The following is a 27,426-nucleotide window of genomic DNA, read 5'->3' as shown; positions in this document are numbered from 1 at the left end:
ACCTTATTCCCGCCCCTAGCTTTAAGCAGCAGAACCTGGAGCAGCGCCAGGCTGATGTCGAGTACGAGCTCCGGTGCCTCCTCAATAAGCCAGGTGAGCAGTCACTGGCACTCCCCTGGCACCTGCCCTGGGGCCTGGGGACACAGAGGAATCGGGGAGCAGGAGGACAGAACCCCAGGGAGATGCACAGGCAGACCGGGGACTGGGCCAGAGGAGGGGGCATGGGGCAGGGCTGTCTGGGTCGCCCCCGAGGAAGGGAGAGACTGTAACAGGCAGTAAGTTGGCTGGGGCTGTGGCAGGAGAGGGAACTGCACAGGCAGTGTGGAGCGTGGATGTCCGTGGTACCAGGGACGACGGGCTCTCAGTGAAGACCAGGCCCAGGACCAGCCCGGCCTGATTTGTGCGTGGGTCAGACTGTCCCGTGTTCTGCCACTAGCTTGCTATGTGACCTTGGGCAAGATTCTTAGCCTCACTGAGCCTCAGTGGCTTCAAGTGTAAGACGGGAATGAAGGTCCCCACCTCCTCGGGTATTCTTGGGACCAGGAGACAGTGGACGTGGACTCTGTACCTCTGAGGGGCTGAAGGCTGATAGTTACCATGTGGCTGGGTTGGGGTTTGGTGAGGAGGGCTCCTCACACGCTCTGTGACCACGGAATGCTGGGAACCACAGCTGCAGGCAGAGATCCTAGGACTGTGGAGAGTCCACAGAGTTGGGAGCCAAGAATTTTGACCACTTTGTTATGGCCCAGGCATGGTGCCAGTCCTGGGCCAGGGCCACCATTCCCATTTGACAGATGAAAGGCTAGTGAAAGGCCAGAGAGGTTAAGGGATTTGCCTGTTGGTGACAGGGCTGGGCTTCCATCCATGTCTCTGACCTGGGGCTGTCCCTGCACACAGGGCCCCTCCAGACTGGGGATGGTGGCAGGGAACTGTCTACTGACTGGGGAACTTGGGAGGCTGGAGTGTCCCAGGGGAAGCCACAGACTGTCCCAGGCTTCTGCTGCCTTGTGTGAGTCACTCCCAACGCTCCAGGAGGCTGGGGTGCGGCCACCACTCAGGGAGCCACAGCGGCACCCTGTGGCCAGAGTGGGTATGGCGCCTCTGCCTCCCTGGCCAGCCCAGCCCCGGGCTTACTGTGGCTTCCCCAGCCCGCTGTGTGGTGGCTGTGCTCCTGGGCTTGTCAGCCTACCCCAGATGCTGCTTTTGGAAGGTGAGGCTGGTGTATGAAGCCCTGAGTCCAGTACACCTGGAGGGCCATTGCTTGGGGGGCTCGGGCTGCCACCTTCGCTGTGTGACACTGGTGAAAGACTTCACGTCCCTGAGTCTCAGTTTCCCCACGTGTAGACTGGGGACATAACTTACCCAGGCCCCGGATATGGGAAATGGCAAAGTGGGATTCAAACGTGGGTGGTGACCCAGAGGCCCTGCTCTGTCCCCAGAACCAGGTTGGGCCACCTGCTCTTCCATTTGGGCAAGGTAAAGGCCATGGGGAAGAGGGGCAGTGGCTGAGGGGGCTTTATTTTTTTGAGCAAGAGTCTCACTCTGTCGCCCAGACTGGAGTGCAGTGGCATGATCTCAGCTCACTGTAACTTCTGTCTCTCGCGTTTAAGTGATTCTCCTGTCTCAGCCTCCTGAGTAGCTGGGATTACAGGTGCACGCCACCACGCCTGGCTAATTTTTGCATTTTTAGTAGAGATGGGGGTTTCACCATGCTGGTCAGGCTGGTCCTGAACTCCTGACTTTGTGATTGCCCACCTCAGCGTCCCAAAGTACTGGGATAACAGGCGTGAGCCACTGCGCCTGGCTGCTAATTTTTGTACTTTTAGTAGAGATGGGGTTTTACCATGTTGGCCAGGCTGGTCTCAAACTCCTGACATCCAGTGATTCGCCTGCTTCAGCCTCCCAGACTGCTGGGATAACAGGCGTGAGCTACTGGGCCCGGCCTAGGATATTTATTTGAAGGCAGCGAAGCCTGTGGTGGTGGATGTTGTAGAGGGAAGGCCAAGTGTGGGCACTCATCCCTGGAGCCTGCAGGCTGGGGGATGGGGGACTACTAGAGCCGAAGTGGGCCCCTGAGGGTGGTCCTGTGGCTTGGCTGGGGTCTTGAGAGGAGAGGAAGCTGGAGGGGCAGCAGCTGTGCCCGGCCTCAGGAGAGTCTCCTGCTGGGCTCCCTGCCCCCAGCATCCCCTCTAATCTACCCTCCTCCACAGCCTTGGATAAATGTCCTAGTATATATCCAGTGTGCCAGTACTATCCATGACCCACTTCGGTCATGTTGCTTCTCCTGCTGGAGGAGCCCTGGGATTCCCTGTTGCCTCCTCACCCCTGCCCCACTCTGGCCTTCCTGAATCTTGCCTCTCGCCAGAAGCCACCTAGTGATCATTTGTTGAATGGATGAATGAACATGAGCATGAAACCCTTGGTGTGTGGCACCCTGTTTTTGGAGCACGTGCTGTGCCGGCCCTGCTGGGGCCCCTTGCAGGGCTCCTTGGTAGGCAGCCTGGTATCCTTGGTCTCTTCTGTCGCAACCTTCATTTCCCCAAGAACTTGTAAGCCCCACCTATCAGGGCCCTTCCTTTCTGTGCTGTTGGTATCTAGCATAGTGTCTAGCATGGGGCTGGCACTTAAGCAGTGGCTCCTGGCGGCCTGGTGAGGAAGAGGGCTTTCCCACACCACTCACACCCCTCCAACTTTTCTCCAGAAAAGGACTGGACGGAAGAGGACCGGGGCCGGGAGAAGGTGCTGATGCAGGAGCTCGTGACCCTCATTGAGCAGCGCAACGCCATCATCAACTGCCTGGATGAGGACCGGCAGAGGTGACATGGCCAGGGTAGGGGCTCCTGGGGGACAGGGTCAGAGCAGGCCAGGCCCAGGGCCCCATGGGTGGGGCAGCTCCCTGGAGAGGCCAAGACACAGTCCACACATTGGGCCAGGCCAGCCCTGCCCTCCTACCAGCGATCCCAGTGCACCCTGGCTCAGCCCTGTAGGGACAGAGGGTATCTGCTCCATCCTCCTGTGGGACACTCAACTGCTGCTGCTTATTTCAGGGAGGAAGAGGAAGACAAGATGCTGGAAGCCATGATCAAGAAGAAAGGTGAGGCCCTTGCTGGGGATGAGGCTGGTGCCCACTTGAACTTTGGCATTGGGGGTGGAGGGGAGGGATCGGTTGAAGGGAGGTTTGGAGTGGGCACTACCAGGATGGGCACTACCAGGCACTCCTGGGCACAAACTCTGCAGCCTGTTTTGCAGGGAAGGCTGCGTGTAGCAAGAGAGGCCAGCCTACAGCCAGGAAGGCTGCGGCTTAGGCTTGGCAGGTAGCCACGGGATGCCCTGATGCCCACAGAGAGGACTATGGCATACAGGAGGTATACATTCCCAGGGTATCTTTGCCCTCAGCTGTGCATTCCCCCTTGAGACCTGCAGCTGGTTTTGTTGGAGTCTGTGGGCTCAAACGGCAATGCTTCCTGGGGACCAAGTGGTGCTTGAAACAGTTAAAAGAGTCCCGGACTAGGAGTCAAAGAATTTGGGTTTTTTTGTTTTGAGACAGAGTCCCACTCTGTTGCCCAGGCTGGAGTGCAGTGGTGTGATCTCAGCTCACTGCATCTTCTGCCTCCTGGGTTCAAGCGATTCTCTTGCCTCAGCCTCCCGAGTTGCTGGGACTACAGGCATGCGCCACCACACCTGGCGAATTTTTTTGTATTTTTAGTAGAAATGGGGTTTCACCATGTTGGCCAGGCTGGCCTCAAACTCCTGGCCTCAAGCAGTTTGCCCACCTTGGCCTCCCAAAGTGCTGGGATTACAGGCATGAGCCACTGTGCCTGACCAGGATTTGGGATTGATCTTGGTTTCACCAGTAACTCATTTTGTAGCCTTGTGGTTAGGTCTTGATTCAGGCCAAGTCAGACTACTTGAGTTCTAGTCCTATCTCTGGCACTTATGAGCTGGGTGACTTGGAGCCAGCCACTCCACCACTTTGGTCTCATTCTTCATATCTGCAGAATGGAAGTGAAAATGGCACCCTCTCCCAGGCATGTGCTGGGGATCACTGAGATAATGTGTAAAGTTTAGCTGAGGCCCTGGCCCTACAAAGAGCTGAGTTGGTATTAGTCCATTTCTAAGGCCCACATTTTCCTTGTCTATAAAATTAGGGGCTTGGACAGTTGATTTTGAAGGGTTCTATTGCTCTGACCGCGTTTGTGTTGTAAGTAAGAGAGCTGCAGGCACCAGCCTGGGTGAATTTATCCTTTTATTTATTTATTTATTTATTATTTATTTATTTTTTGAATCAGAATCTTGCTCTGTTGTCCAGGCTGGAGTGCAAAGGCGCGATCTTGGCTCACTGCAACCTCTGCCTCTCGGGTTTAAGTGATTCTCTGGGTTCAAGCAATTCTTCTGCCCCAGCCTCCCAAGTAGCTGGGATTACAGGCACGTGCCACCACGCCTGGCTAATTTTTGTATTTTTCGTAGAGATGGGTTTCACCATATTGGCCAGGCTGGTCTTGTGGCCAGGCTGGTCTTGAACTTCTGACCTCATGATCCTCCCGTCTTGGCCTCCCAAAGTGCAGGGATTACAGGCATGAGCCACCGTGCCTGGCCCAAATCTAGCTTTTTAAAGATAAATGGGGCGGGGCATGGTGGCTCATGGCTGTAATCCCAGCACTTTGGGAGGCAGAGGTGGGCCAATTGCCTGAGGTCAGGAGTTTGAGACCAGCCTGGCCAACATGGTGAAAACTCCGTCTCTACTAAAAATATAAAAATTAGCTGGGTGTGGTAATTACATGCCTGTAATCCCAGCTACTTGAGAGGCCAAGGCAGGAAAATTGCTTGAACCCGGGAGGCGGAGGTTGCAGTGAGCCAAGATCCCGCCATTGCACTCCAGCCTGGGTGACAGAGCGAGACTCCATTTCAAAAAAAAAAAAAAAAAAAAGATAAATGGATGCCATGCTTCAGAATTCCCGGAATCTGCAGAACTGTGACCATCCTGATCTTTCCCCAAACACTGGAGGCAGGGATAGGGAGGGTAGGCCCCATCGTCTAGGTGAAGAGACAGAGGCTGGGAAAGGTGACTTGTCCCAGGCTCCAAACAGGAAGTCGGGGGGCTGGGCTGAGCCCTGCTGGCCACGCCGGGGCTTATGTCACTGCCTTTAGCCTGCCCTGGATGGATCTGGCTTCTCCACTTGGTTAAGTGCTCCCCTCTCTGTGCTGCAGAGTTCCAGAGGGAGGCTGAACCCGAAGGCAAGAAGAAGGGGAAGTTCAAGACCATGAAGGTACTGAAACTGCTAGGAAACAAACGTGATACCAAGAGCAAGTCCCCCAGAGACAAGAGCTAACAGCATGAGAAGCCAGTTGGGGACCACCCCTTCCTGGACCAAACCCTGGGCTGTGTTCTTTTGAAGGGGTGCCCTACCCACCTCAGATCAGTCAGGAGGAAGATGACTAAGGGGAAGGAGCCGCTGGGCGATGGCCTCTCCCTCCTCAGGGGCCTCTGACTGCTCTGGGCCAAAGAATCTCTTCTTCTCTGAGTCCCAGGCAGTGGTGACTCAGCCCTGCCCAACCTGATTCTGATGACTCCAGATGCTGTGACTCCAGATGCTAAGGGGCAAACAGGGTCCCAGGGTCCAGGGAGGGGCGCCGGCTGAGCACATCTGCCCCCTCACCCTGCCCAGCCCCTGCCATGAGCTCTGGCCGTGGTCTTTGCCTCCAGGGTTCTGCTCTTCCAGGCAGACCAGCAAGGGGCGCTGGGCCACACTGGCTTCTTCCCGTCCCGGCCCTGGCTCTGAATCTGTCTTCCTGTCCTGTGCAGGTGCCTCTGGGTCTCAGTTTCCCTCACTCAGGAGCTCTGTTTCTGAAGTCTCCAGTCTGAGTTTGTGACTAAGTGGTCTGTACTGTCAGATGTGAATGGGCCTGACGGGCAGATCCATCCCTCTCTCCCTCACAGTTGCAGGAGAGGCTTCCTCGTCTCCCTTGCCAGGTCCAGGGCTGCCATGCCATGCAGGGCAGGTGGGTGCCCTGTTAGCTGCCCCCAGTGTGGCCCCCCGGCTGCAGTCTGGTCCCTGCCTGTCAGGTAGGGAGGGTGCACTTGAAGCAGGTGCTCCTCTCGGTTCCTTAACATCTGTAGTCTGACCCCTCACTGAGGCTTTTCTCTGCCACCGCAGTCCAGGGGACAGGCTCGCTCCCATCTGTGCTCATCACTAGTCCGTCTCCTCTGTCTGTTCTCTCCCTGACTCACTCCCACCGAAGGCCTGATGGCCACTCACCCCTCTGGGATGGCTGTGGGAGAGGAGGAGTGATGGGGACCACCACCTTTTCTGCAGGAAATGTGTCCAGCAGCTCTTGGTCAAAGCACTGTTGCTATAAGCTATCTCCAGGACACCTCTAGGCCCCCTTCCCTCTGCACACCTCTGGGAAAAGATCACACTGTATTGGCTCTAGAGGAGTTTCCTCACCAATAAACAGAGACAACCTCAACTGCCAGTGCCCTGCAGCCTCAGGCCACGGCGGCAGCCCTGTCTGCCCTCCTGCCTGCCCCTGCCATACCTGGTGGCTGGGCATCTCTGGTCGCCCAGAGGCCATGTTGGGGCCGTGTTCCGAGAGGGGCCTTTGTCCTCGCTGTCTGCCATTGGGTAGGATCCCTTTTCCTCTGCAGGGAGAGGTGGCTCCTGGGCCATGCAGCCCCTGGCAGGATCCTTCTAAACATGCCTGTTGGCCTGGAGCTGGAGCCACCAACTCCAAGACCTTCCCAGGGCCAGACAGGTAACATGGGAGCCCAAGGGACAGAGCTCTGGCGAACCGTTTCGGTGTCAGGGGACTAAGCTGACGGGCAGGGGTGAACTGGAGACAGCTCAAAGGGCCACCTCCCGCACTCAAGGCACGCGGCCTGTGGAGCTGAATGTGCGGCCAGTGTTGCCAGATCCTTTGTTTTTCATCAGAAGCTAGAAATCCAGATTTTATGTGTGTGTCATTTGTAAATGCTGAAAGCTAGCCTGAATTTAAATCAAGGGTTGGCTGATGCTCTGTGTCCAGGGTGGGCTGGGTTTGTCCTGGGGTTCTCTGGTTTGCTGCTTCCTGACCACATGATGGGGCCTTCCAGGTGGAGGACAACTGTTCCCATCAGATTGCACCGTTGAGGGTGTGCGGACACAGAGGCTTTCCCTGGGATGTCCCTGAGCCAGCCCTGGATCAGGGCCCCACCACTTACAGGGCTGTGTTTATTCTGCAAACCAAAACCTGGGTCATGTGACCTGATAGGATTATGGGACTCCCTCTAGGTGCCCGAGACAGGGTTGGTATTTCCAAAATATTTCGGTGATTTACTGGGACAGGCAAATGACAATACTGGAGAAGGTAGGGATCATAGGTGAAGGAGCCAGAGGGGAAGGGGACAGATGTGCTATGTACAGGACAAGGTGTCGGGTGACTCCTTCACAGCAGGGCCTCACAGAGGAGAAGCTGCTGGGTTTTGCCCAAGAAAGGTCACATGGCACATGCTCGGATTGGAACTCGCAGGCCAGGGCTCTGGGTCCCTCGCACCCTTTCGTGTTTCTTTCTGTGGCCATGGGTATAGTGGGAAGACATAGCTAAAGCCAGCTTTTAATCCTGAGTGCACTGCTTGCCAGTTAACTGCCCGTGGTTGTAGTATCTGGTTGAGACTTAGTTTTCACAGCGGGAGAATGAACCATTGCAGAGGTTTATTGAGATCATTGACAGTGGAACTCAGCAGCTGCCACGGCGCCTAGCCACGGGGTGCCTACGAGGTTGGTTCCCATTTCCACTTGAAATATGCAGACAGGCAGCTAGAAACCATTCATGCTCAGCAGATTCTAATGCCTTGAACAAATAAGCTTGTCCCTCTGAAAACAAAATGGTGCTTGTGATGACCCATGTTAAATACGCTTTATTGCCCAGTTCATCATTGCGGTTGAATATTTGCCTCAGGTGGTAAGAAAGCAAATAAGTAAATCCTAAAACAGGAAGAAGAGAATCCTATTCATTCCTGAATTTGAAAGCTAAATGAACAGGCCGCGGGCCGGAGGTGGTGGGAAGCAGGCCCAGTGGATACCGTTAGACACACGTCCAAGTAGGAACGCTCGGGCCTTGCTTCTCTGTGGATGGGGCTGCGGATCTCAGAGGCTCCAACGGCACCCGTGAGCAGGGGCTAGGCTGCTGAGTATGCCTCAGGGAACTGCAGGGCAGTGCTGTGCCGCCATCTGAAGTGGCTGAAGGCTGGTAGGGTGCGCTGACCTGAGGATGACCCTGCTTGACAGAGGAGTGGACTCCAGTGGTCGAGCTTGGGCTACCCTGTCCCTGCCCCTGGAGACAGATTAAGTGGTGGCAAGAGCCTTCCTAAGGTCCTCACTCCTCTTGTGGTCAATGTCTTCCATTTCCCGGAGTTTCTGCAGAGGGCATCAGGAAAAGCGGGTGCATCAGGGGTAGGAACCTGAGGGGCTGCTCCAGCTGTGAGCTAGAGCCTGCCCCCTGCCCCCTGCCCCCTGCCAAGCTGGCCCTGTGTTTCCATTTGTACTTGCACTGGGCCCCTTCTCTCCCAGCTTCCCCGGTTGTTTCTCCTACCTGGGAGATTTCAGCAAGGATGATTCCTCGGTACTGCTTGCCCTGTCCCAGGGCCTCCATGTCAGCCAGGAATTCTTTCCTCTCCTGGATTTCCTTCACCACTGGACAAAGGAGAGGGCTGTCAGGCTCCCGTGAGGGGTGCGGGCAGCGGGTTGCCTCTCTCGAGGAGAGGAAGTGGTTCTATTGTCAAATAGTGTTCTAGGCTGGGCGCAGTGGCTTGTAATCCCAGCACTTTGGGAGGCTAAGGCGGGCGGATCACCTGATGTCAGGAGTTCGACACCAGTCTGGCCAATATGGTGAAACACTGTCTCCACTAAAAATACAAAAATTAGGGCATGGTGGCACGAGCCTGTAATCCCAGCTACTCAGCCAGCTGAGGCAGGAGAATCACTTGAACCTGGGAGGTGGAGGCTGCGTGTGCCCAGATCACGCCACTGTACTCTAGCCTGAGTGACAGAGGGAGACTCTGTCTCAAAAAAAAAAAAAAGACAATGTTTCTCACTTGTTGGCCCCCAGTGATCCCCTGACTGCTCCATCCAATTCTGGGCCCCCTCCTCACCTTACCCCCATCCCCAGCGTGACTGGCCCATCTGAGGCTTACACTCTTCAAAGCGGTCCTGCTCGGGGGCCGGAGCTTCCTGTCGTCGAGGACGGGCCTTTCTTTTCCGTTCTTCTGGGTCCTTCCCTGTGGCAAAGATATTTTGGAGTCTTTGTTTCTCTTTCTCCAGATCCCCTGTAGGGCCAAAAAGAAATAGCCTAGTTAGGCCATGAAGGATACCCTCATTCATGGTCTGTGTTCCCAAGTGTGTGTGCTTGCTGCAGGGTGCTGGCTCATGCCTACAGGGCTTCTGTACACCCGGCTCCTACCCTGGGTGCTCCTGAGCAATACGATAATGTCAAGAGAGGCAGGAAGAGCTTGGAAGAACCAAGAAAAGAGGCCGGGTATGGTCTGTAATTCCAACACTTTGGCAGGCTGAGGTGGGAGGATCGCATAAGACCAGGAGTTCAAGATCAGTCTTGTGGATATAGTGGGACCCCCATCTCTCTCTCTCTCTCTCTCTCTCGAGACACTCTGTCACCCAGACTAGAGTGCAGTGACACAATTTCGTGTCACCCAGACTGGGGTGCAATGACACAATTTTGGCTTACTGCAACCTCCTAGGCTCAAGCCATCCTCCCACCTCAGCCTTCCAAGTAGCTGGGACTACAGATGCACGTCATCATGCCCAGCTAATATTGTGTGTGTGTGTGTGTGTGTGTGTGTGTGTGTGTGTGTGTGTGTGTGTGTGTGTGTGTGTATTTTAGTAGAGATGGGGCTTTGCCATGATGCCCAGGTTGGTCTCGAACACTAGCTCAGGCGATCTGGCAGCCTTGGCCTCCCAAACTGCTGGGATTACAGGCATGAGCTACCGTGCCTGGCCAGTACCCCATCTCTTAAAAAAGAAAAAAAGGCCGGCATGGTGGCTCACTTCATCACAGCACTTTTGGAGGCAGAGATTCACGGATCACTTGAGGTTAGGAGTTCAAGACCAGCCTGACCAACACGGAGAAACCCCATGTCTACTAAAAATACAAAATTAGCTGGGCACGGTGGCAGGCACCTGTGGTCCCAGCTGCTTAGGAGGCTGAGGCAGAAGAATTGCTTGAACCTGGGAGGTGGAGGTTGCAGTGAGCTGAGATCATGCCCCTGCACTCCAGTCTAGGTGATAGAGCGAGACTCCATCTCAAAAAAAAAAAAAAAGGCCGGGCGCGGTGGCTCAAGCCTGTAATCCCAGCACTTTGGGAGGCCGAGGCGGGTGGATCACGAGGTCAAGAGATCGAGACCATCCTGGTCAACATGGTGAAACCCCGTCTCTACCAAAAATACAAAACATTAGCTGGGCATGGTGGCACGTGCCTGTAATCCCAGCTACTCAGGAGGCTGAGGCAGGAGAATTACCTGAACCCAGGAGGCGGAGGTTGCGGTGAGCCGAGATCGCACCATTGCACTCCAGCCTGGGTAACAAGGGCGAAACTCCGTCTCAAAAAAAAAAAAAAAAGTTAGTCAAAACCCACGTGCTGCTTTGGTGCAGAGCAAGGCTAAGAAAGAAAGCTCAGGAACCTGGGGACCTGGCGATGCCTGTAGTGGCAACCTCTGTGTAGGGGATCTGGGGAGGGTTGCGCTGTGGCCTTGAGCCTTGCTAGCCCCTATCATCAGGAATTGGTAGATTCCAATTAATTGTGAGTTCTGGAAAAATAAAAATAGAGGACCACATGACTGGTTTCCCCTGTACCCTGAATACCCCCAAGCTAACATGTACTGAGGCTCAAAGGCATGGGTACAAAGTACGTGAGGATTTGATTAGCTACCTTCCCACCTGCCCTGTGGGCTGCCTGCATCCCTCTCCCCGACCTCCCCCAGGGAGATGGAGAAAGGCCCTAGCTGAGCCTCTCACTTACTGGTGGCTCGAGGTTTGAACTGCTCCCGGCTGTAGGCCCCATTGGCTTGGCACATGCTGGCAGGCCGGAGGTGGGGACGGGCTGCCAGGATGGGAGGCAGGTAGATGGGCGAGACTATTTGCTTGGAAGGTAAGACCCTTTGGCTGGATGTTGGGCTGCACTGTAGGGGCAAAGCGTCTCCTCCTGGGTAAGGAAGAGTTGGAGTGGGAGGATGCACGTGGCTTTTTTTTTTTTTTTGAGACAGAGTCTTGCTCTTGTCACCCAGGCTGGAGTGCAGTGGTGCAATCTTGGCTCACTGCAACCTCTGCCTCCTGGGTTAAGGTGATTCTCCTGCCTCAGCCTCCCAAGTAGCTGAGATTACAGGCACCTGCTACCACACCTGGCTAATTTTTGTATTTTTAGTAGAGACAGGGTTTCACCATGTTGGCCAGGCTGGTCCTGAACTCTGGACCTCAGGTGATCTGCCTGCCTCGGCCTCCCAAAGTGCTGGGATTACAGGCATGAGCCACCATGCCCAGCCGACTCACATGGCTTTAAAAATTTTTTTTTGAGTCTGAGTCTTGCTCTGTCACGCAGGCTAGAGTACAGTGGCGTGATCTCGGTTTATGGCAACCTCCGCCTCCCGGGTTCAAGCGAGTTTCCTGCCTCAGCCTCTCAACTAACTGGGATTACAGATGTGTACTACGAGGCTCGACTACTGTGTGTGTGTGTGTGTGTGTGTGTGTGTGTGTGTGTGTGTGTGTATATATATATTTTTTAAAGAGACGGGGTTTCACCACCGTGTTGGCCAGAATGGTCTCGATCTCCTGACCTTGTGATCTGCCCACCTCAGCCTCCCAAAGTGCTGGGATTATAGGCATGAGCTACCGTGCCCGGCCTAATTTTTATATTTTCAGTAGAGACACGCCATGGTGGCCAGGCTGGTCTTGAACTCCTGGCCTCAAGTGACCCACTGAACTTGGCTTACCAAAGTGCTAAGATTACAGGCATGAGCCACTGTGCCTCGCCACTTTTTAAAGATAAAAGTGATACCTACCTGTTAAAACAACTCAAACGGGCCAGGCATGGTGGCTCACGCCTGTAATCTCAGCACTTTGGGAGGCCAAGGTAGGCGGATCACCTGAGGTCAGGAGTTCAAGACCAGCCTGGCCAAAATGATGAAACCCAGTCTCTACAAAAATACAAAAATTAGCTCAGCATGATGGCGGGTGCCTGTAATCTCAGCTACTTGGGAGGCTGAGGTGGGAGAATCAATTGAACTCAGGAGGCAGAGGTTGCAGTGGGCCGAGATTGCACCATTGCACTCCAGCCTGGGTGATGGAGCAAGATCCTGTCTCAAAAACAAAACAAAACAAAAAAACAAAACAGAACTGCAGTAGTCATGTCCAAAAAAAAAAAAAACAAAAAAATTAGTCGGGCGTGGTGACGAGTGTCTGTAATCCTAGCTACTGGGAAGGCTGAGGCAGGAGAATTGCTTGAACCCAGGAGGCGGAGGCTGCAGTGAGCCAAGACTGAGCCACTGCACAGCCTGGACGGCAGTGAGACTCTATCTCAAAAAACCAAAACCAAAACCAAAACAAGTCAAACAGTCAAGGAGTCTTCTCTTCTTCCTTCCAATTCCACCCATCTATAATGAATGAGTGCTGGTAACAGTTGAGTGGTCTCTTTCCTTTTTGATGCTTATATAAACACGTAAAAAGATATATGTGCATATATTTTATATGTGCATATAAGATTCTTTCAAACACTGGATCATACTGTAATGTATTAAAATAACAGACTCTTTTCACTTAACATTTTGTCATGGACATCTTTCTAGATCAATCCATTTATATATAACTTATTTTTTATAACTATATACTAGTATCCTTAGAATGGATACATTATTTATTCAGCTCACCTCCTAGTTTCAGAAATTCAGGTTATTTCTAGGTTGGTTTGTTTTTTACTACAAACAATGCTGCAATAAACATTCTTGTACATCAAATCTTTGCGCTGGTGCTTTTATTTCTATGGATGGTTTCCGAAAACTTTCTGCGTGGTCCATGGACAGGGAGGGATGGTTTGGATGGTAGCAGGTACCTCTCTCTCCTGCTGTCCATCCCCCTGCTTGGCTATGCCTGGGGCTCCTCCCATAGGCTCAAGTGTATCACCTATCTGGTCAGTTGAACTCACCTCTCAATGGTGGGTCCCATCCATTTTTTTCTTTCCTTTTTTTTTTTTTTTTTGAGACAGTCTCACTCTGTTGCCAGGCTGGAATGCAGTGGCGCGATCTTGGCTCACTGCAACCTCCCAGGCTCAAGCGATTCTCCTGCCTCAGCCTTCTGAGTAGCTGGGACTACAGACGCATGCCACAATGCCCAGCTAAATGTTGGTATTTTTAGTAGAGACGGTTTCAATATGTTGGCCAGGATGGTCTTGATCTCTTGACCTCATGATCTGCCTGTCTCGGCCTCCCAAAGTGCTGGGATTACAGGTGTGAGCCACCCCACCAGGACCATTGTTTTTTTTGAGACAGTATCTTGCTCTGTCGCCCCAGGCTGGAGTGCAGTGATGTGATCTTGGCCCTCTGCAACCTCCACCTCCTGGGTTCAAGCAATTCTTGTGCCTCAGTCTCCTGAGTAGCTGGGATTACAGGTGTGTGCCACCATGCCTGGCTAATTTTTGTCTTCTTTTTTTGAGACAAAGTTTTGCTCTTGTCACTCAGGCTGGAGTACAATGGCATGATCTTGGCTCACTGCAACCTCTGCCTCCCAGCTTTAAGCAATTCTTCTGCCCCAGCCTCCCAAGTAGCCACTATACCTGGCTAATTTTTGCATTTTTAGTAGAGATGGGGTTTCACCATGTTGGCCAGGGTGATCTTGAACTACTGACCTTGGGTGATCCACCCACCTCGGCCTCCCAAAGTGCTGGGATTACAGGCGTGAGCCACCACGCCTGGCCCATCCCCTATTTTGATCTGTGCCTGTCTACCTTTTCTGCCCGTTCAGCCTCTACAATGTCAATTCCCCAGGAACAAGGGGTCAGAAATATTCTTTTTTTTTGGTCACACGAAAAAAATTTTATTGTAGACACTGATTTCACTGTGTTGTCCAGGCTGGCCTTGAACTCCTGGGCTCATGTGATCCTCCTGCTACAGCTTCCTGACGTAGCTAGGACCACAGGCACACCCCATTATGTATGTGTTTTGCCCAAGCTGGTCTTGAATTCCTGGGCTCAAGCAATCTTCCCACTTCAGCCTCCCAAAGTGATAGGATTACAGCTGTGAGCCACCACACCTGACCTGTTTTAATTTAATTTTATTTATTTTGAGATCATGTTCCACTCAGTTGCCCAGGCTAGAGTGCAGTGGTGCAATCACACAGCTCATTGCAGCCTCGACCTCCTAGGCTCAAGTGATCCTCCCACCTCAGCCTCCTGAGTAGCTGGGACCGCAGGTTTGCACCACTACACCTGGCTAACTTTAAAAAATTTTGGGAACCGGGTACAGTGGCTCACACCTGGAATCCCAGCACTTGGGAAGCCAAGACAGGTGGATCACGAGGTCAGGATTTCGAGACCAGCCTGGTCAACATAGTGAAACCCTGTCTCTACTAAAAATACAAAAATTAAGCTGGGCATGGTGGCGCATGCCTGTAATCCTAGCTACTCAGGAGGCTGAGACATGAGAATTGCTTGAACCCGGGAGGCAAAGGTTGCATTGATCCGAGATTGTGCCACTGCACTCCAGCCTGGGCAACAGAGCAAGACTCCCTCTCAAAAAAAAAAAAATTTCTTTTTTGCAGAGACGAGGTCTTGCGGTGTTGCCCAGCCTGGTCTTGAACTGCTGGTCTCAAGCCATTCTCCCACCTCAGCCTTTCAAAGTGTTGGGATTACAGGCATGAGCCACAATGCCCGGCTGTCTTTGTCTTTTTTTTTTTTTGAGATCGAGTTTCGCTCTTGTTACCCAGGCTGGAGTGCAATGGCGTGATCTCGGCTCACCGCAACCTCTGCCTCCTGGGTTCAGGCAATCCTGCCTCAGCCTCCTGAGTAGCTGGGATTACAGGCAAGTGCCACCATGCCCAGCTAATTTTTTTGTATTTTAGTAGAGACGGGGTTTCACCATGTTGACCAGGATGGTCTCGATCTCTTGACCTCGTGATCCACCCGCCTCGGCCTCCCAAAGTGCTGGGATTACAGGCTTGAGCCACCGCGCCCGGCCTGTCTTTGTCTTTTTAAATGAGGTCCTCTCTCCCTTAACATGGAGAAGCATTAAGAATGTGGCCCCAGATCCCTCTGGCCTGGAAGCCGCTGTGAATTGCCCCTTACTTTTCATGATGTCCATGATGTGGCGCTGCTGGATGTTCGTCAGTTTGGATTCCTTCATCATCACTGCAAGACAAAGCATTCTATTTCTATGAGGCCTCCTGGCTGCAGGCAGATGTCTTCACCCGACATCCTACTGAAATTTAAAACCCTACATATGAGCCCCATTCTGCACTGAACATGCTTTCTCTATCTTTCCTCCTTAGTTTTTACTTTCTTCTTTGCTTTTTTTTTTTTTTTTTTTTTTGAGACGGAGTCTCGCTGTGTCACTAGGCTGAAGTGCAATGGTGCAGTCTTGGCTCACTGCAACCTCTGCCTCCCAGGTTCAAGTGATTCTCCTGCTTCAGCCTCCCAAGTAGCTGAGACTACAGGTGTGCACCACCATGCCCAGCTAATTTTTGTATTTTTAATATAGACGGAGGTTTCACCATGTTGGCCAGGATGGCCTCGATCTCTTGACCTTGTGATCCACCTGCCTCAGCCTCCCAAAGTGCTGGGATTACACTAGGCCCAGCCCCTGCTTTGTTTTTTATATAGCACTTATCACCACCTAAAATTCTACATATTTTATTTTATTATTTATCTTTCTATTTAGCTCATGATAAGAATTTTTGCTGGTTTAATAAAATTTCTGCCTTTTGTTAACAAATACTTTTTCTTCCTTTTCGTTTTTCACTGCTGTATCCCCAGCACCTAAAACAGTCTAAAGCACATGGTAGACTTAAAAATGTTGTCAGTGGGCCGGGCGCGGTGGCTCAAGCCTGTAATCCCAGCACTTTGGGAGGCCGAGGCGGGTGGATCACGAGGTCAAGAGATCGAGACCATCCTGGTCAACATGGTGAAACCTCATCTCTACTAAAAATACAAAAATTAGCTGGGCATGGTGGTGCGTGCCTATAATCCCAGCTACTCAGGAGGCTGAGGCAGGAGAATTGCCTGAACCCAGGAGGCGGAGGTTGCGGTGAGCTGAGATCACGCCACTGCACTCCAGCCTGGGTAACAAGAGCGAACTCGGTCTCAAAAAAAAAAAAAATGTTGTCGGTGGGGCGCGGTGGCTCATGCCTATAATCCCAGCGCTTTAGGAGTCTGAGGCGGGCGAATCATCCGAAGTCAGGAGTTTGAGACCAGTCTGACCAACATGGAGAAACCCTGTCTCTACTAAAAATACAAAATTAGCCAGGTGCGGTGGCACATGCCTGTAATCCCAGCTATTCTGGAGGCTGAGGCAGGAGAATCGCTTGAACCTCGGAGGCAGAGATTGTGGTGAGCCGAGATGGCATCATTGCACTCCAGCCTGGGTAACAAGAGCAAAACTGTGTTTCAAAAACAGAAAAAATGTTGGCTGGGTGCTGTGGGTCACACCTGTAATCCCAACACTTTGGGAGGCTGAGGTGAGCAGATCACAACAAGGTCAGGAGATCGAGACCATCCTGGCCAACATGGTGAAACGCCATCTCTACTAAAAATGCAAAAAAAAAAAAAAAAAAAAAAAACCCAAAAAACAAAAAACTGGGCGTGGTGGTGTGCTCCTGCAATCCCAGCTCCTTGGGAGGTTGCAGCAGGAGAATCGCTTGAACCCGGGAGGTGGAGGTTGCAGTGAGATGAGATCACGCCACTGCACTCCAGCCTGGGTGACAGAGTGAGACTCCGTCTCAAAAAGCAAAACGTGGTTGAGTAAAAGAACACACAAACACTTGTTCATCATGTTTCAGGGGCTGGAGGTACAATTTTATCAGGCCGAAACAGACACGGTTTCGGCCTGATAAAATTCATGGCCTAGAGGGATAGATGGGACACCAAGTAACTGAGCCCAGTGAAGGAAGATGCGTGCGGGCACACAACAGTTGAGCCTACTGTGGTGGTAAGAAGGAGACAGGTCTTCCCGGGAAAGTTGAAAGTGTGATCTAAAGCATGTATAGGAATTAATTACTCTAAAAATGTTAGTTGACTTTTGGCAAGCTATAGCACCTTGAACTTTCCCTCGTTCCCCCGCTCCTGCCCACTAAGGTATATGCAGTAGAACTTGGAAGCTTCCTGAACCCCAGTCTCCTTATCTGTAAAGGAAAATAGCAATAATTGCTAAGCCATAGGTCAGGTAGGGGAGAAATGAGTTACAGAGGGTAACTACCACCATTCTTCTCTCATCCTTTAACTCAGGGGTTTCCACCCGTCCCCCACCTCTCCCTGTCCCCCGTTCATGGACTGACACCAGTCCCTGGTCTGTTAGGAACAGGGCCGCACAGCAGAGGGTGAGCAGCGGGCTAGCGAGCATCACCGCCTTCTTTCAGGTCAGTGGCAGCCTTAGATTCTCATAGGAGCGTGAACCGTATTGTGAACTGCGCACGCGAGGGATCTAGGTTGCAGGCTCCTTATGAGAATCTAACTAATGCCTGATGATCTGAGGTGGAACAGTTTCATCCCGAAAGTGTTCCCCACACCCCCGTCAGTGGGAAAATTGTCTTCCACGACAGCGGTCTCTGGTGCCCAAAAGGCTGGGGATCGCTGCTGTAAAGCACTGACCTTTGAGCAGCTCGCAGGTCCCCGGGGTGTAAGTGGTCTTCTTGGGGCGGCGCCGAAACCCCGTTGCTTTGGTCACTACTTCTATCTTCTGTGAAGCCATGGAAGGACCCTGAGGAGGGAAGGACGCAAGGAAACACCCTCCGTCTCCTATCTCTAATTTCCTTTTCCCCACGCCCACCACCCTAGAAGTCTGGAAGCGGGGATCGAGCCAGAGAATCGTGATGCCGCCATTTAATATCGAGACAGTGCCCAAACCTCCCATTCGGACACAGTCAGATACACACACACAGTCCTCATTCTGACCCAGTGCCCGTGGCAGGGAAGTCCCCTCGGGAGGAAGGGAGTGTTAACATAGCCATGGTCACAACAGTACCCACTGAGAGATATGCCAAAATTGAAATTTCACCCTAAGACCTCCTCTGGGCGCTCCCTTCTCCACATAGAGGTGAGCTCCCGGAGGCGGTGACCACTGCTTTACAGCCGCAGCAGCACCGGCGCCACGTAGAAATACTACGCGATCTGGGCTGCTGGTAGCGACTGTGGCTACCAGGGTAACGCGCACCGGAAGCCAACGCATGCGCTCTCTTTCTCCCCCGCGCCGTCCTGCTTCCCGGAAGTGATTTCCTCTGGGTCACGGCGCAAGCGCAGGATAATCGTGGCGCCGCGCGAGTCGTAGTGCAGCCGTTTGCGGGTCTCCGCGCGGGACTGGGGAGCAGCGGCGTAGCGGAGACTAGGGTGTCATGTCAGACAACGAGGACAAGTGAGTGCGAGAGCGAAGTGGCCTTTGCGGCAACCTCGGAAGGGGCGGATGAGGCAGGGCGTGGGTCGAAGGCGGCTGAGGAGCCTGGCGCCGAGGGGCAATATCTGAGGGGACTAGGGGCCTGAGGGGCAGGCGGAGCCGGGGAAGGGCAGGGCGGGGACCCAGGAGCATAGACCCGACCCGACACCGGGCACAGGAAGGCCCTGGCTCGAGGGTCCGGAGAGGATCCGTAGAAAAGGTGTCTTTAAGTGAGCCGGGCTCTGTCATGCAGTGGGAATATTGAGGTGAATGAGGAATTGTCCCTGCCCTCCACGTGCTCACTTTCTAGAAGAGGGGCCACAGGCCCATAAGTAAGTAAACAGGCAATGGGGGTCGCGTGAGCTTCCCCAGTCCAGAAGTATGTAGTATAGGAGTTCTCCAGAGGAGGGTCTGGGGCAGCTCCGGTGGCATTAAATAAAAGTCGGGAAGGGTTGGTTGCAGTAATCTTTTTTTTTTTTTTTTTTTTTTTTAGACGGAGTCTCGCTCTGCCGCCCAGGCTCTGTAGTGCAGTGGCGCGATCTTGGCTTACTGCAGCCTCAGCCGCCCAGGTTCAAGGAGGGATTCTCTTACCTCAGCCTCCTGAGTAGCTGGGATTACAGGCATGCGCCACCACACCTGGCTGTTTTGCTTTTAGCAGAGATGGGGTTTCACCATGCTGGCCAGACTGGTCTCGAACTCCTGATCTCAAGTGATCCACCCGTCTCAGCTTCCCAAAGTGCTGGGATTACAGGTGTGAGCCACCGTGCCCGGCCTGGTTGCAGTAATCTAGGTGAAAGCTTGTGGTAGGGTGGTAGGAGTAGAGGTGGTGAGAAGTGGTTTTGAATTCTGCATATATTACTATTTTAAAGGTAGAGCCAAAAAAAGTATCTGTTGGGCTGGGCGCGGTGGCTCAAGCCTGTAATCCCAGCACTTTGGGAGGCCGAGATTTGTGGGTGGATCACGAGGTCGAGAGATCGAGACCATCCTGGTCAACATGGTGAAACCCCGTCTCTACTAAAAATACAAAAAATTAGCTGGGCATGGTGGCGCGTGCCTGTAATCCCAGCTACTCAGGAGGCTGAGGCAGGAGAATTGCCCGAACCCAGGAGGCGAAGGTTGCGGTGAGCCGAGATCGCCCCATTGCACTCCAGCCTGGGTAACAGGAGCGAAACTCCGTCTCAAAAAAAAAAAAAAAAAAAAAAATCTGTTGGATGTGTGGGCACAAAGAGATCTAGTGTGAAGATAAAAATAAGAAACGTCTGGGATTGCTACAGCATTCTCAGTATCAGTAGAGAAAAGGAGATGACCCGTGACTGAGCGTTCAGGCATTCAAACGCTGAGTGCTTGGAGGAAAACAGAAGCCAGGGAGGTGGGGGAACACCAAGAGAGTGAGGTGTCGTTGGAGTCAAGTGAGGAGAATGAGTGGCCTAATGTGTCAGCTGGTAGGTCAGGCTAAATGAGATTGAGAATTGGCCATTGGATTTAGCAACGTGGAGATCATTAATGAACTTGTGGCAAGAGTGGTTTTGACGGAGCTGCTGGTGTGAAAGGCCTTTTGGAGTGGGATTATGACAGAATGGGAAGAGAGGAATTAATAGACAGTGAGGGACAGGGGGAGGGAGAAGAGAAGTAAGAGTTTTTTTTTTTTTTTTTTTTTTTAGATGAGGAAAAGCACATGTTGAAATACTGATGGGCCGAGCGGTGGCTCACACCTTTAATCCCAACACTTTGGGAGGCCAAGGAGGGTGGATCACCTGAGGTTAGGAGTTCGAGACCACCTTGATCAACATGGTGAAACCCTGTCTTTACTAAAAATACAAAAATTACCTGGGCATGGTGGTGTATGCCTGTAATCCCAGCTACTTGGGGGGCTGAGAGAGGAGGATTGCTTGAACCCAGGAGGCGGAGGTTGCAGTGAGCCGAGATTGCACCACTTCACTCCAGCTTGGGTGACATAGTAAGACTCTGTCTCAAAAAAAAAAAAAAAAAAAAAGCTGATGAGAATGAGCCAGTAGAGAGGCAAACAGCGATGACGAATGAGTCCTAACAAAATTTGGGGGCAGATGGGGAAAGATTGAAGGAATAAAATAGAACAAAAGTCTGATTTACTTATTATTATTATTACTATTTTGAGAAGGAGTGTCACTCTGTTGCCCAAGTTGGAGTGCAGTGGTGTGACCTCGGCTCACTGCAACCTCTGCCTCCCAGGTTCAAGTGATTTTCATGCCTCAGCCTCCTGAATAGCTGGGATTACAGGCACCAACCACCACACCTGGCTCATTTTTGGCATTTTTAGCAGAGACAGGATTTCTCCATGTTGGCCAGGCTGGTCTCAAACTCTTGACCTCAAGTGATCCACCTGCCTCAGCCTCCCAAAGTGCTGGGATTAGATGTGAGCCACCATGCCCGGCTGATTTACTTATTAAGTAGATATTTATTAAGTGCTTCCTATATACTGGGCGTGACATATATCTCTGCCCTCTTTGATTTTTTTTTTTTTGAGACAGGTTCTTGTTCTGTCACCCAGGCTGGAGTGCAGTGGTAAGATCTTGGGTCATTTCAACCTCCGCCTCCTGGGTTCAAACAATTCTTGTGCCTCAGCCTCCTGAATAGCTGGTATTACAGGCATGTGCCACCATGCCCAGCTAATTTTTCTATTCTTAGTAGAGATGAGGTTTCACCATGTTGGCTAGGCTGGTCTCGAACTCCTGGCCTCAAGTGATCCACCCACTTCCATCTCCCAAAGTACCAGGATTATAGGTGTGAGTCACCACGGTCGGCCCCTCTTTGTTTCTGGTAAGTGATACTCTAACTAACTGATTTATTCTTCCTGTACAGTTTTGATGGTGATGACTTTGATGATGTGGAAGAGGATGAAGGGCTAGATGACTTGGAGAATGCTGAAGAGGTCAGTATTCAGCCTCAGGCTCCCACCTCTGCGGCCCAGGCTGCCAAATAGTCTGGCAGGTGATAATTACCTGAATGCATCTGCCTTCTGTTTGTGGTCAGGGCCCCGCTATCCGCCGGCGTAAGCATTCCCGGTTAGAGTGGGCTGTGTTCCAGTCTTGCACAGCAGAACAGCCCTGCGGGCTAGGCCTGAAAGCTTTTGTCCATGTGGTCCACAGCCTATGGCTTCTGGGGCAGTTAGTTCACTGACAAGTTAAACAGCACCTTCCTGCCTCACAAGGTTATTGTAAGGGCTACATGAGGTGTTAGGAAGCAGTCACCTGGTCCCCTGGCATGCAGTAAGCATTAATGGTGGCAGTAGCAGTGATTATGATTGTTGTCATTATCACCCTCCCTGTAACCCAAAAATGCCACCTGAGATTTTCTCTTTTTCGTCTTGTCCAGGAAGGCCAAGAGAATGTCGAGATCCTCCCCTCTGGGGAGCGACCACAGGCCAACCAGAAACGAATCACTACACCATACATGACCAAGTATGAGCGAGCCCGCGTGCTGGGCACCCGAGCTCTCCAGATTGCGTGAGTGATTGCCCCTTCCCTGTCCTCTCCATCCGTCAGACCATAGTGAGCTCCTGAGCCACTGATCTTGCCCAGCCCGACACCTGAAAATAGACTCTCCACTCTCACATTCCAAAGGTGATGCTGTCCCTGTGTACCAGGCATTGTGCTAGGCCCCTGCCCTCAGGGAGCTTGTGATCTAATAGGAGAACTAGGACGTGAACATCTGAGAAGTCAAGTAAAAGATGGGAGAAAAATGATACAAAAACCAGAACTAGATGGTTGCCTGTCAGATTAGTGAAGCAGAAAAAGGCTGAAGTCAGAGCCAATGTGTATCAGTGTTTGTTTTTTTTTTTTTTTTTTTTTTTTGAGGTAGAGTCTTGCTGAGTTGCCCAGGCTGGAGTGCAGTGGCACAATCTCAGCTCACTGCAACCTCTGCCTCCCAGGTTCAAGTGATTCTCATGCCTTAGCCTCCCAGGTAGCTGGAATTGCAGGCATAGGCCACCATGCCTAATTGTTGTGTTTTTAGTAGAGTTGGGGTCTTGGCATGTGCCTTGGCTAGTCTCGAACTCCCAGCTTCAAGTGATCTGCCTGTCTCTGCCTCCCAAAGTGCTGGGATTACAGGTGAGAGCCACTGGGCCTGGCCATGGTGGTTCTTTTTGTTTTATTTTCCTAGTCGAGGTCTCACTCTGTTGCTCGTACTGGAGCACAGTGGCCTGATCATAGCCCACTGCAGCCTCGAACTCCTGGGCCCAAGCGACTTTCTTGACTCAGCCTCCCAGGTAGCTTCAGGCTGGGACTGCAGATGTGTGCCACTATGCCTGGCTTTGTATTTTGTTGTAGAGATGGGGGTCTCGCTGTGTTGCCGAGGTTGGTCTTGAACTCAGCCTCAAGTGATTCTTCTGCCTCAGGCTCCCAAAGTGCTGGAGCTGGGATTACAAGCATGAGCAACCACTCCTGGCTAAGGTGGTTCTTGATTGAGGTAGACTGTGGCCAACCCAGCAGACTGGGGGCCCTCCAGCTTGAGAGCACACTGGAGAGGTGAAAGCACAGAGTAGTGGTGGGGTTTTGGGGATTTGAGAATCAGCAAACTTTCTCTCCCATAGTTGGGAGAATAAAGATTCAGGACATAGAGTAGACAGGTGGAGATCCAAGTGTCCAGCGAGTGCAGCTGAGTTAGCCACAGGCAGTGCAGGCCTTCAGATGACTGCGGCAGAGTAGAGAATAGACTGGAAGCACCCTCCCCCAGCAGATGGCGTTGAGAATGCAGGGACTTTCTTTTCTTTCCTTTTCTTTTTTTTTGAGACGGAGTTTCGCTCTTGTTACCCAGGCTGTAGTGCAATGGCGCGATCTTGGCTCACCGCAACCTCCGTCTCTTGGGTTCAGGCAATTCTCCTGCCTCAGCCTCCTAGTAGCTGGGATTACAGGCACGTGCCACCATGCCCAGCTAATTATCTGTATTTTTAGTAGAGATGGGGTTTCACTATGTTGACCAGGATGGTCTCGATCTCTTGACCTCATGATCCACCCGCCTCGGCCTTCCAAAGTGTTGGGATTACAGGGGTGAGCCACCACGCCCAGCCGAATGCAGAGACTTTCAAAGAGGCGGGGCCACAGATGCCTGCTTTACCCCCGACCCAGGCTCACCTGTCAGAATAGTTATTCCTGCTTTCTTTTTTCTTTTCTTTTTTTTTTTTTGAGACGGAGTTTCGCTCTTGTTACCCAGGCTGGAGTGCAATGGCGTGATCTCGGCTCACCGCAACCTCCGCCTCCTGGGTTCAGGCAATTCTCCTGCCTCAGCCTCCTGAGTAGCTGAGATTACAAGCACGTGCCACCATGCCCAGCTAATTTTTTGTGTTTTTTTTAGTAGAGACGGGGTTTCACCATGTTGACCAGGATGGTCTTGATCTTTTGACCTCGTGATCCACCCGCCTCGGCCTCCCAAAGTGCTGGGATTACAGGCTTGAGCCACCGCGCCCGGCCTCCTGCTTTCTTGTGAAGAGTAGGTGAGAGAACAGAGAGGGGTACTCTAACGGTGCTCTGTGGGGAAGCATGAGACAGGACAGGAGCTCCTCCCCCAGACTCCCTATAGGCTGGTATGGGAAGCGGTGGGTATCTGGAGAAGGCAGCATAGTTCAATTAGGGAATAGTGGAAATTAGTCTAGAAAGAAAAGCAGCTGGGTGTGGTGATGCACACCTGTAATCCCAGCCCTTGGGCAGGCCGAGGCAGGAGGATTGCTTGAGCCCAGAAATTCAAGACCAGCCTGAGCAACATGGTGAAACCCCATCTCTGCCAAAAATACAAAAATTAGCTGAGTGTGGTGGTGTGCACCTGTAGTCCTGGCTACTCGGAAGGCTGAGGTGGGAGGATCCCCTAAGCCCAGGAGGTTGAGGCTGCAGTGAGCTGTGATTGCACCACTGCCCTCCAGCCTGAGCGACAGAGACTCCATCTCAAAAAAAAAAAAAAAAAAAAAAAAAAGGAAAGCTGGGGCCAGATCTGTGGACTCTGTGTGCTCGCAGGGGCAGCAGTGCGGTCTGCACATCTCCTCCTTAGTGTGCGGGCAGCCCTGGGCTGTTGTCTCCTTAGGTCGTTTTTGGATGGATTTTCAGTCTGGTTCACTAGCACCATCTGGTGGCTGATGATATTTGTTATATTTACTTCCTAACTGGATGGTTGATGTGTTTATTTGCAAAGGCAAGACAAATTACTTAAGGACACCTTCTTCAACATTCCATGTGCATAATAGGTACTGAATTAGTGAATGCCCTTGAATATTTTATTTTATTTTAGTTTTTTGAGACGGAGTCTTGCTCTGTTGCCAGGCTGGAGTGCAGTGGCGAGATCTTGGCTCACTGCAACTTCCGCTTCCCGTGTTCAGGTGATTCCCCTGCCTCAGCCTCCCGAGTAGCTGGGAGTACAGGTGTGCACCACCATGCCCAGCTAATTTTTTGTATTTTAGTAGAGACCATGTTGGCCAGGATGGTCTCAATCTCCTGACTTCATGATCTACCCGCCTTGGTCTCCCAAAGTCCTGGGATTATCAGCGTGAGTCAGCACGCCTGGCTAAATTATTTATATTTTGAAAGAAAGCAGGCATATGCAGATCAGGAAAAGTATTTTGCCACATTCTTTAAAGCTTTATGTTTTGGGAAAGTTTAAATACTTATTGAGAGAGGATATAGGGAAAGTTAAATACTTCATCTCTGACCTTGGGAAATTCTCAGTCTCTTGGGAGTAATATAAATTGAAATATTTACTAATAAAATCAGTAAGCTGGTAGCTCTCAGACTAGCTGGTTATCTGAATCATGTGGGCAGTTTTGCAAATGCAGGCTCTCAGGCCGTTTCACTAGACATTGTATTCAGGGGGTCTGGAGAAGGACTCAGGAACTGGTATTTTTTCTTAGCATGCTCTCCTATTAATTCTGGATGTGTTAGTGTGAACCTGAGCTAGATCATCAGGGGTGGCTTCCTAGAGGAGATGGGCCTGGAACTGGCATCCCTTGCTTGGCTATAGAGTCTCCACCGTGGGCCAAGCATTGTGCTGGGGACTGGGCCTCTGTGTTGAATCGCATGTCGTTCTGGGCCACCAGGAGCTCATGGTCTGATGTGGAAAACTTCCAAACAAGTGGTTACAGTTCAATGAGATTGGTGCCAAGAAAAGTATGTGCAAAATGAGTCGGGGTGCCGAAGATTCAGCCCAGGATTTCCAGGGTGGAGACATCTGAACCTCTCTCAGGCTTTTAGGGAGAGGAAGAGCTTGTAAGAGCACACAAAAGGGAAACAACGTGGCACATCTAGGGAACCATGAATAGTTTGGAATGGCTGGAATGTAGGTGAATACGGGAAAGTAGCAAGGGGCTGTGCTAGGAAGGTGAACAGGGGACAGACTGCACTCTGGCCTGATAGCCGAGGGGAGTCATGGCAGTGTTGTAAGCAGACAAGCCCCCTGACTGCCGGCTGCGGTGAAGGGTGGGGAGGGCTGGGCAGGAAGGGCAGGGCCTTTACTGAGGTGCTGCGGCTATAGAGAATGGAAATAGAATGGAAATGAGGCCCAGTGCAGTGGCTCCTGCCTTTCATCCCAGCACTGTGGGAGGCTGAGGCAGCCAGATTGCTTGAGTCCAGGAGTTTGAGACCAGCCTGGGCTACATGGTGAAACCATGTCTATACAAAAAATTAGCTGGGCATGGTGGTATGTGCCTGTAGTCCCAGCTGATTGGGAGGGGATAGGAGAGTTGCTTGAGTCCGGGAGGTAGAGGTTGCAGTGAGCCAAGATCTCGCCACTGCACTCCACCTTGGGCGATGGGAGTGCAACCTTGTCTCCAAAAAATAGAGAGAGAGAGAGAGAGAGTAGAAATTGAAATGAGGTGCCGTGGGCACTGAGGGAAGGCTCCCGGGTTGGAGCAGTTAGAACGGTGTGCCTTTGCACATGCCACCCTTCCCACCAGGATACTCTGCTGGGCTCAGGAGTCTGCAATAGGCCTCTGCCAGGGAGGATCCTGCACAGTGTCCCTACACACCACTCCCTACTCTGCCTGCCTACACAGAAGGTGATCTTTCTAGGTGAGAACTCTGATGCCGTTCCACCCTCACTGCCTGCTGGGCCCTGCTCCCTGGGTTTGTTGTCTCCCCAACACCTGTCCCTATCCCTCCAGGATGTGCGCCCCTGTGATGGTGGAGCTGGAGGGGGAGACTGATCCTCTGCTCATCGCCATGAAGGAACTCAAGTAAGTCAGGCAAATCGTGGTTCACTTCTCCAGAGCTCTGGGAGGCATGTGTTGGGCTCTCTGTTGCACCCTTTGCTCCCACTTCCCTGACTGGGAAGTTGATGCTTATTCCTACAGATCCTTAGGAACAGCTCACCAGGAGGTAGGAGGAAGAGAGAAGAGGAGGCAGGGAAAAGTGGAGGGCGCTGATGAGAGGGGGGCCTCTTCTGGCTGTTGGAATTTCCCTGTTCCTGCTGCAGGAGGCCTTACCAATATTCTGTCACTTCCCCCTCTTGTCTGATATAAAAACTTTCTTTTTCTTGTAATTGCTTTCTGACAACGTACCCTCATCAGTCCCGAGAGGCTGCTCCTAAGACTTCTTTTGCCTTGTGTTTCGCACACGATCTGTTCCTTCTGCGGCAGAGCTGGGGTCACCAGCCCTCATGTACTTGTGACTTCTCCCCTGCCACAGGGCCCGAAAGATCCCCATCATCATTCGCCGTTACCTGCCAGATGGGAGCTATGAAGACTGGGGGGTGGACGAGCTCATCATCACCGACTGAGCTGGAGTCGTCTTCCTGCCCTTGCCCTGTGCCCAATTTTCATTCTCATTTTATATGTGTAAATAATAAAATACTCAACCTTCCAA

The 27,426-nt window shown here is 52.1% G+C and overlaps 3 protein-coding genes across 8 annotated transcripts in view; 2 read left to right on the top strand and 1 right to left on the bottom strand.

Moving 5' to 3' along the window:
* Nucleotides 1–7,981, top strand: part of MICALL1 (MICAL like 1) — a 34,392-nt gene extending 26,411 nt beyond the window's left edge. For 2 of the 3 annotated variants that reach the window (XM_039463093.2, XM_039463092.2), the window contains exons 13-16: nucleotides 20–93; nucleotides 2,702–2,816; nucleotides 3,048–3,094; nucleotides 5,209–7,981. In XM_039463093.2, coding sequence (XP_039319027.1) covers nucleotides 20–93; nucleotides 2,702–2,816; nucleotides 3,048–3,094; nucleotides 5,209–5,330 — 358 coding nt within the window. In that variant the 3' untranslated portion in view covers nucleotides 5,331–7,981. Of the gene's footprint in view, nucleotides 1–19; nucleotides 94–2,701; nucleotides 2,831–3,047; nucleotides 3,095–5,208 lie in introns of all 3 variants that reach the window. The other variant, XR_012515433.1, reaches the window with a different exon arrangement.
* A 325-nt stretch (nucleotides 7,982–8,306) lies between these two features.
* C21H22orf23 (chromosome 21 C22orf23 homolog) lies at nucleotides 8,307–18,424 on the bottom strand. Of its 4 annotated transcripts, none has more exons than XM_074390902.1 (7): nucleotides 18,395–18,424; nucleotides 17,833–17,941; nucleotides 15,316–15,378; nucleotides 11,008–11,190; nucleotides 9,170–9,301; nucleotides 8,569–8,669; nucleotides 8,307–8,393 (listed from the first exon to the last, which is right to left on the bottom strand). In XM_074390902.1, the coding sequence occupies exons 1-7, from the start codon at nucleotides 18,407–18,409 to the stop codon at nucleotides 8,322–8,324; spliced, it is 675 nt and encodes a 224-aa protein (XP_074247003.1). In that variant the 5' UTR covers nucleotides 18,410–18,424; the 3' UTR covers nucleotides 8,307–8,321. The 4 variants fall into 4 exon arrangements, with proteins under 4 accessions (XP_074247003.1, XP_039319030.2, XP_074247002.1 ...); XM_039463096.2 differs by lacking the exon at nucleotides 18,395–18,424 and adding an exon at nucleotides 18,239–18,388; XM_074390901.1 differs by lacking the exon at nucleotides 18,395–18,424 and adding an exon at nucleotides 18,247–18,388.
* A 39-nt stretch (nucleotides 18,425–18,463) lies between these two features.
* POLR2F (RNA polymerase II, I and III subunit F) lies at nucleotides 18,464–27,426 on the top strand. Its single transcript, XM_003932876.4, has 5 exons — nucleotides 18,464–18,592; nucleotides 21,449–21,518; nucleotides 21,962–22,092; nucleotides 26,727–26,798; nucleotides 27,250–27,426. The coding sequence occupies exons 1-5, from the start codon at nucleotides 18,573–18,575 to the stop codon at nucleotides 27,338–27,340; spliced, it is 384 nt and encodes a 127-aa protein (XP_003932925.1). The 5' UTR covers nucleotides 18,464–18,572; the 3' UTR covers nucleotides 27,341–27,426.

Source organism: Saimiri boliviensis, chromosome 21 (assembly GCF_048565385.1).
Source record: "Saimiri boliviensis isolate mSaiBol1 chromosome 21, mSaiBol1.pri, whole genome shotgun sequence".
Classification (NCBI taxonomy): domain Eukaryota; kingdom Metazoa; phylum Chordata; class Mammalia; order Primates; family Cebidae; genus Saimiri; species Saimiri boliviensis.
Note: the sequence above shows the minus strand (reverse complement) of the source record. Positions and strands in the feature narration are given on the sequence as shown.

Coding starts and splice junctions, on each gene's coding strand:
- C21H22orf23 (XM_074390901.1), bottom strand. CDS start 18,273: ATGTGGAGAAGGGAGCGCCCAGAGGAG. Junction 8,670..9,169: donor GCAGGACCGCTTTGAAGAGT/GTAAGCCTCAGA, acceptor TCCTTTGTCCAG/TGGTGAAGGAAATCCAGGAG. Junction 8,394..8,568: donor TCCTTGCTGAAATCTCCCAG/GTAGGAGAAACA, acceptor TGCCCTCTGCAG/AAACTCCGGGAAATGGAAGA.
- POLR2F (XM_003932876.4), top strand. CDS start 18,573: ATGTCAGACAACGAGGACAA. Junction 21,519..21,961: donor ACTTGGAGAATGCTGAAGAG/GTCAGTATTCAG, acceptor CGTCTTGTCCAG/GAAGGCCAAGAGAATGTCGA. Junction 26,799..27,249: donor ATCGCCATGAAGGAACTCAA/GTAAGTCAGGCA, acceptor CCCCTGCCACAG/GGCCCGAAAGATCCCCATCA.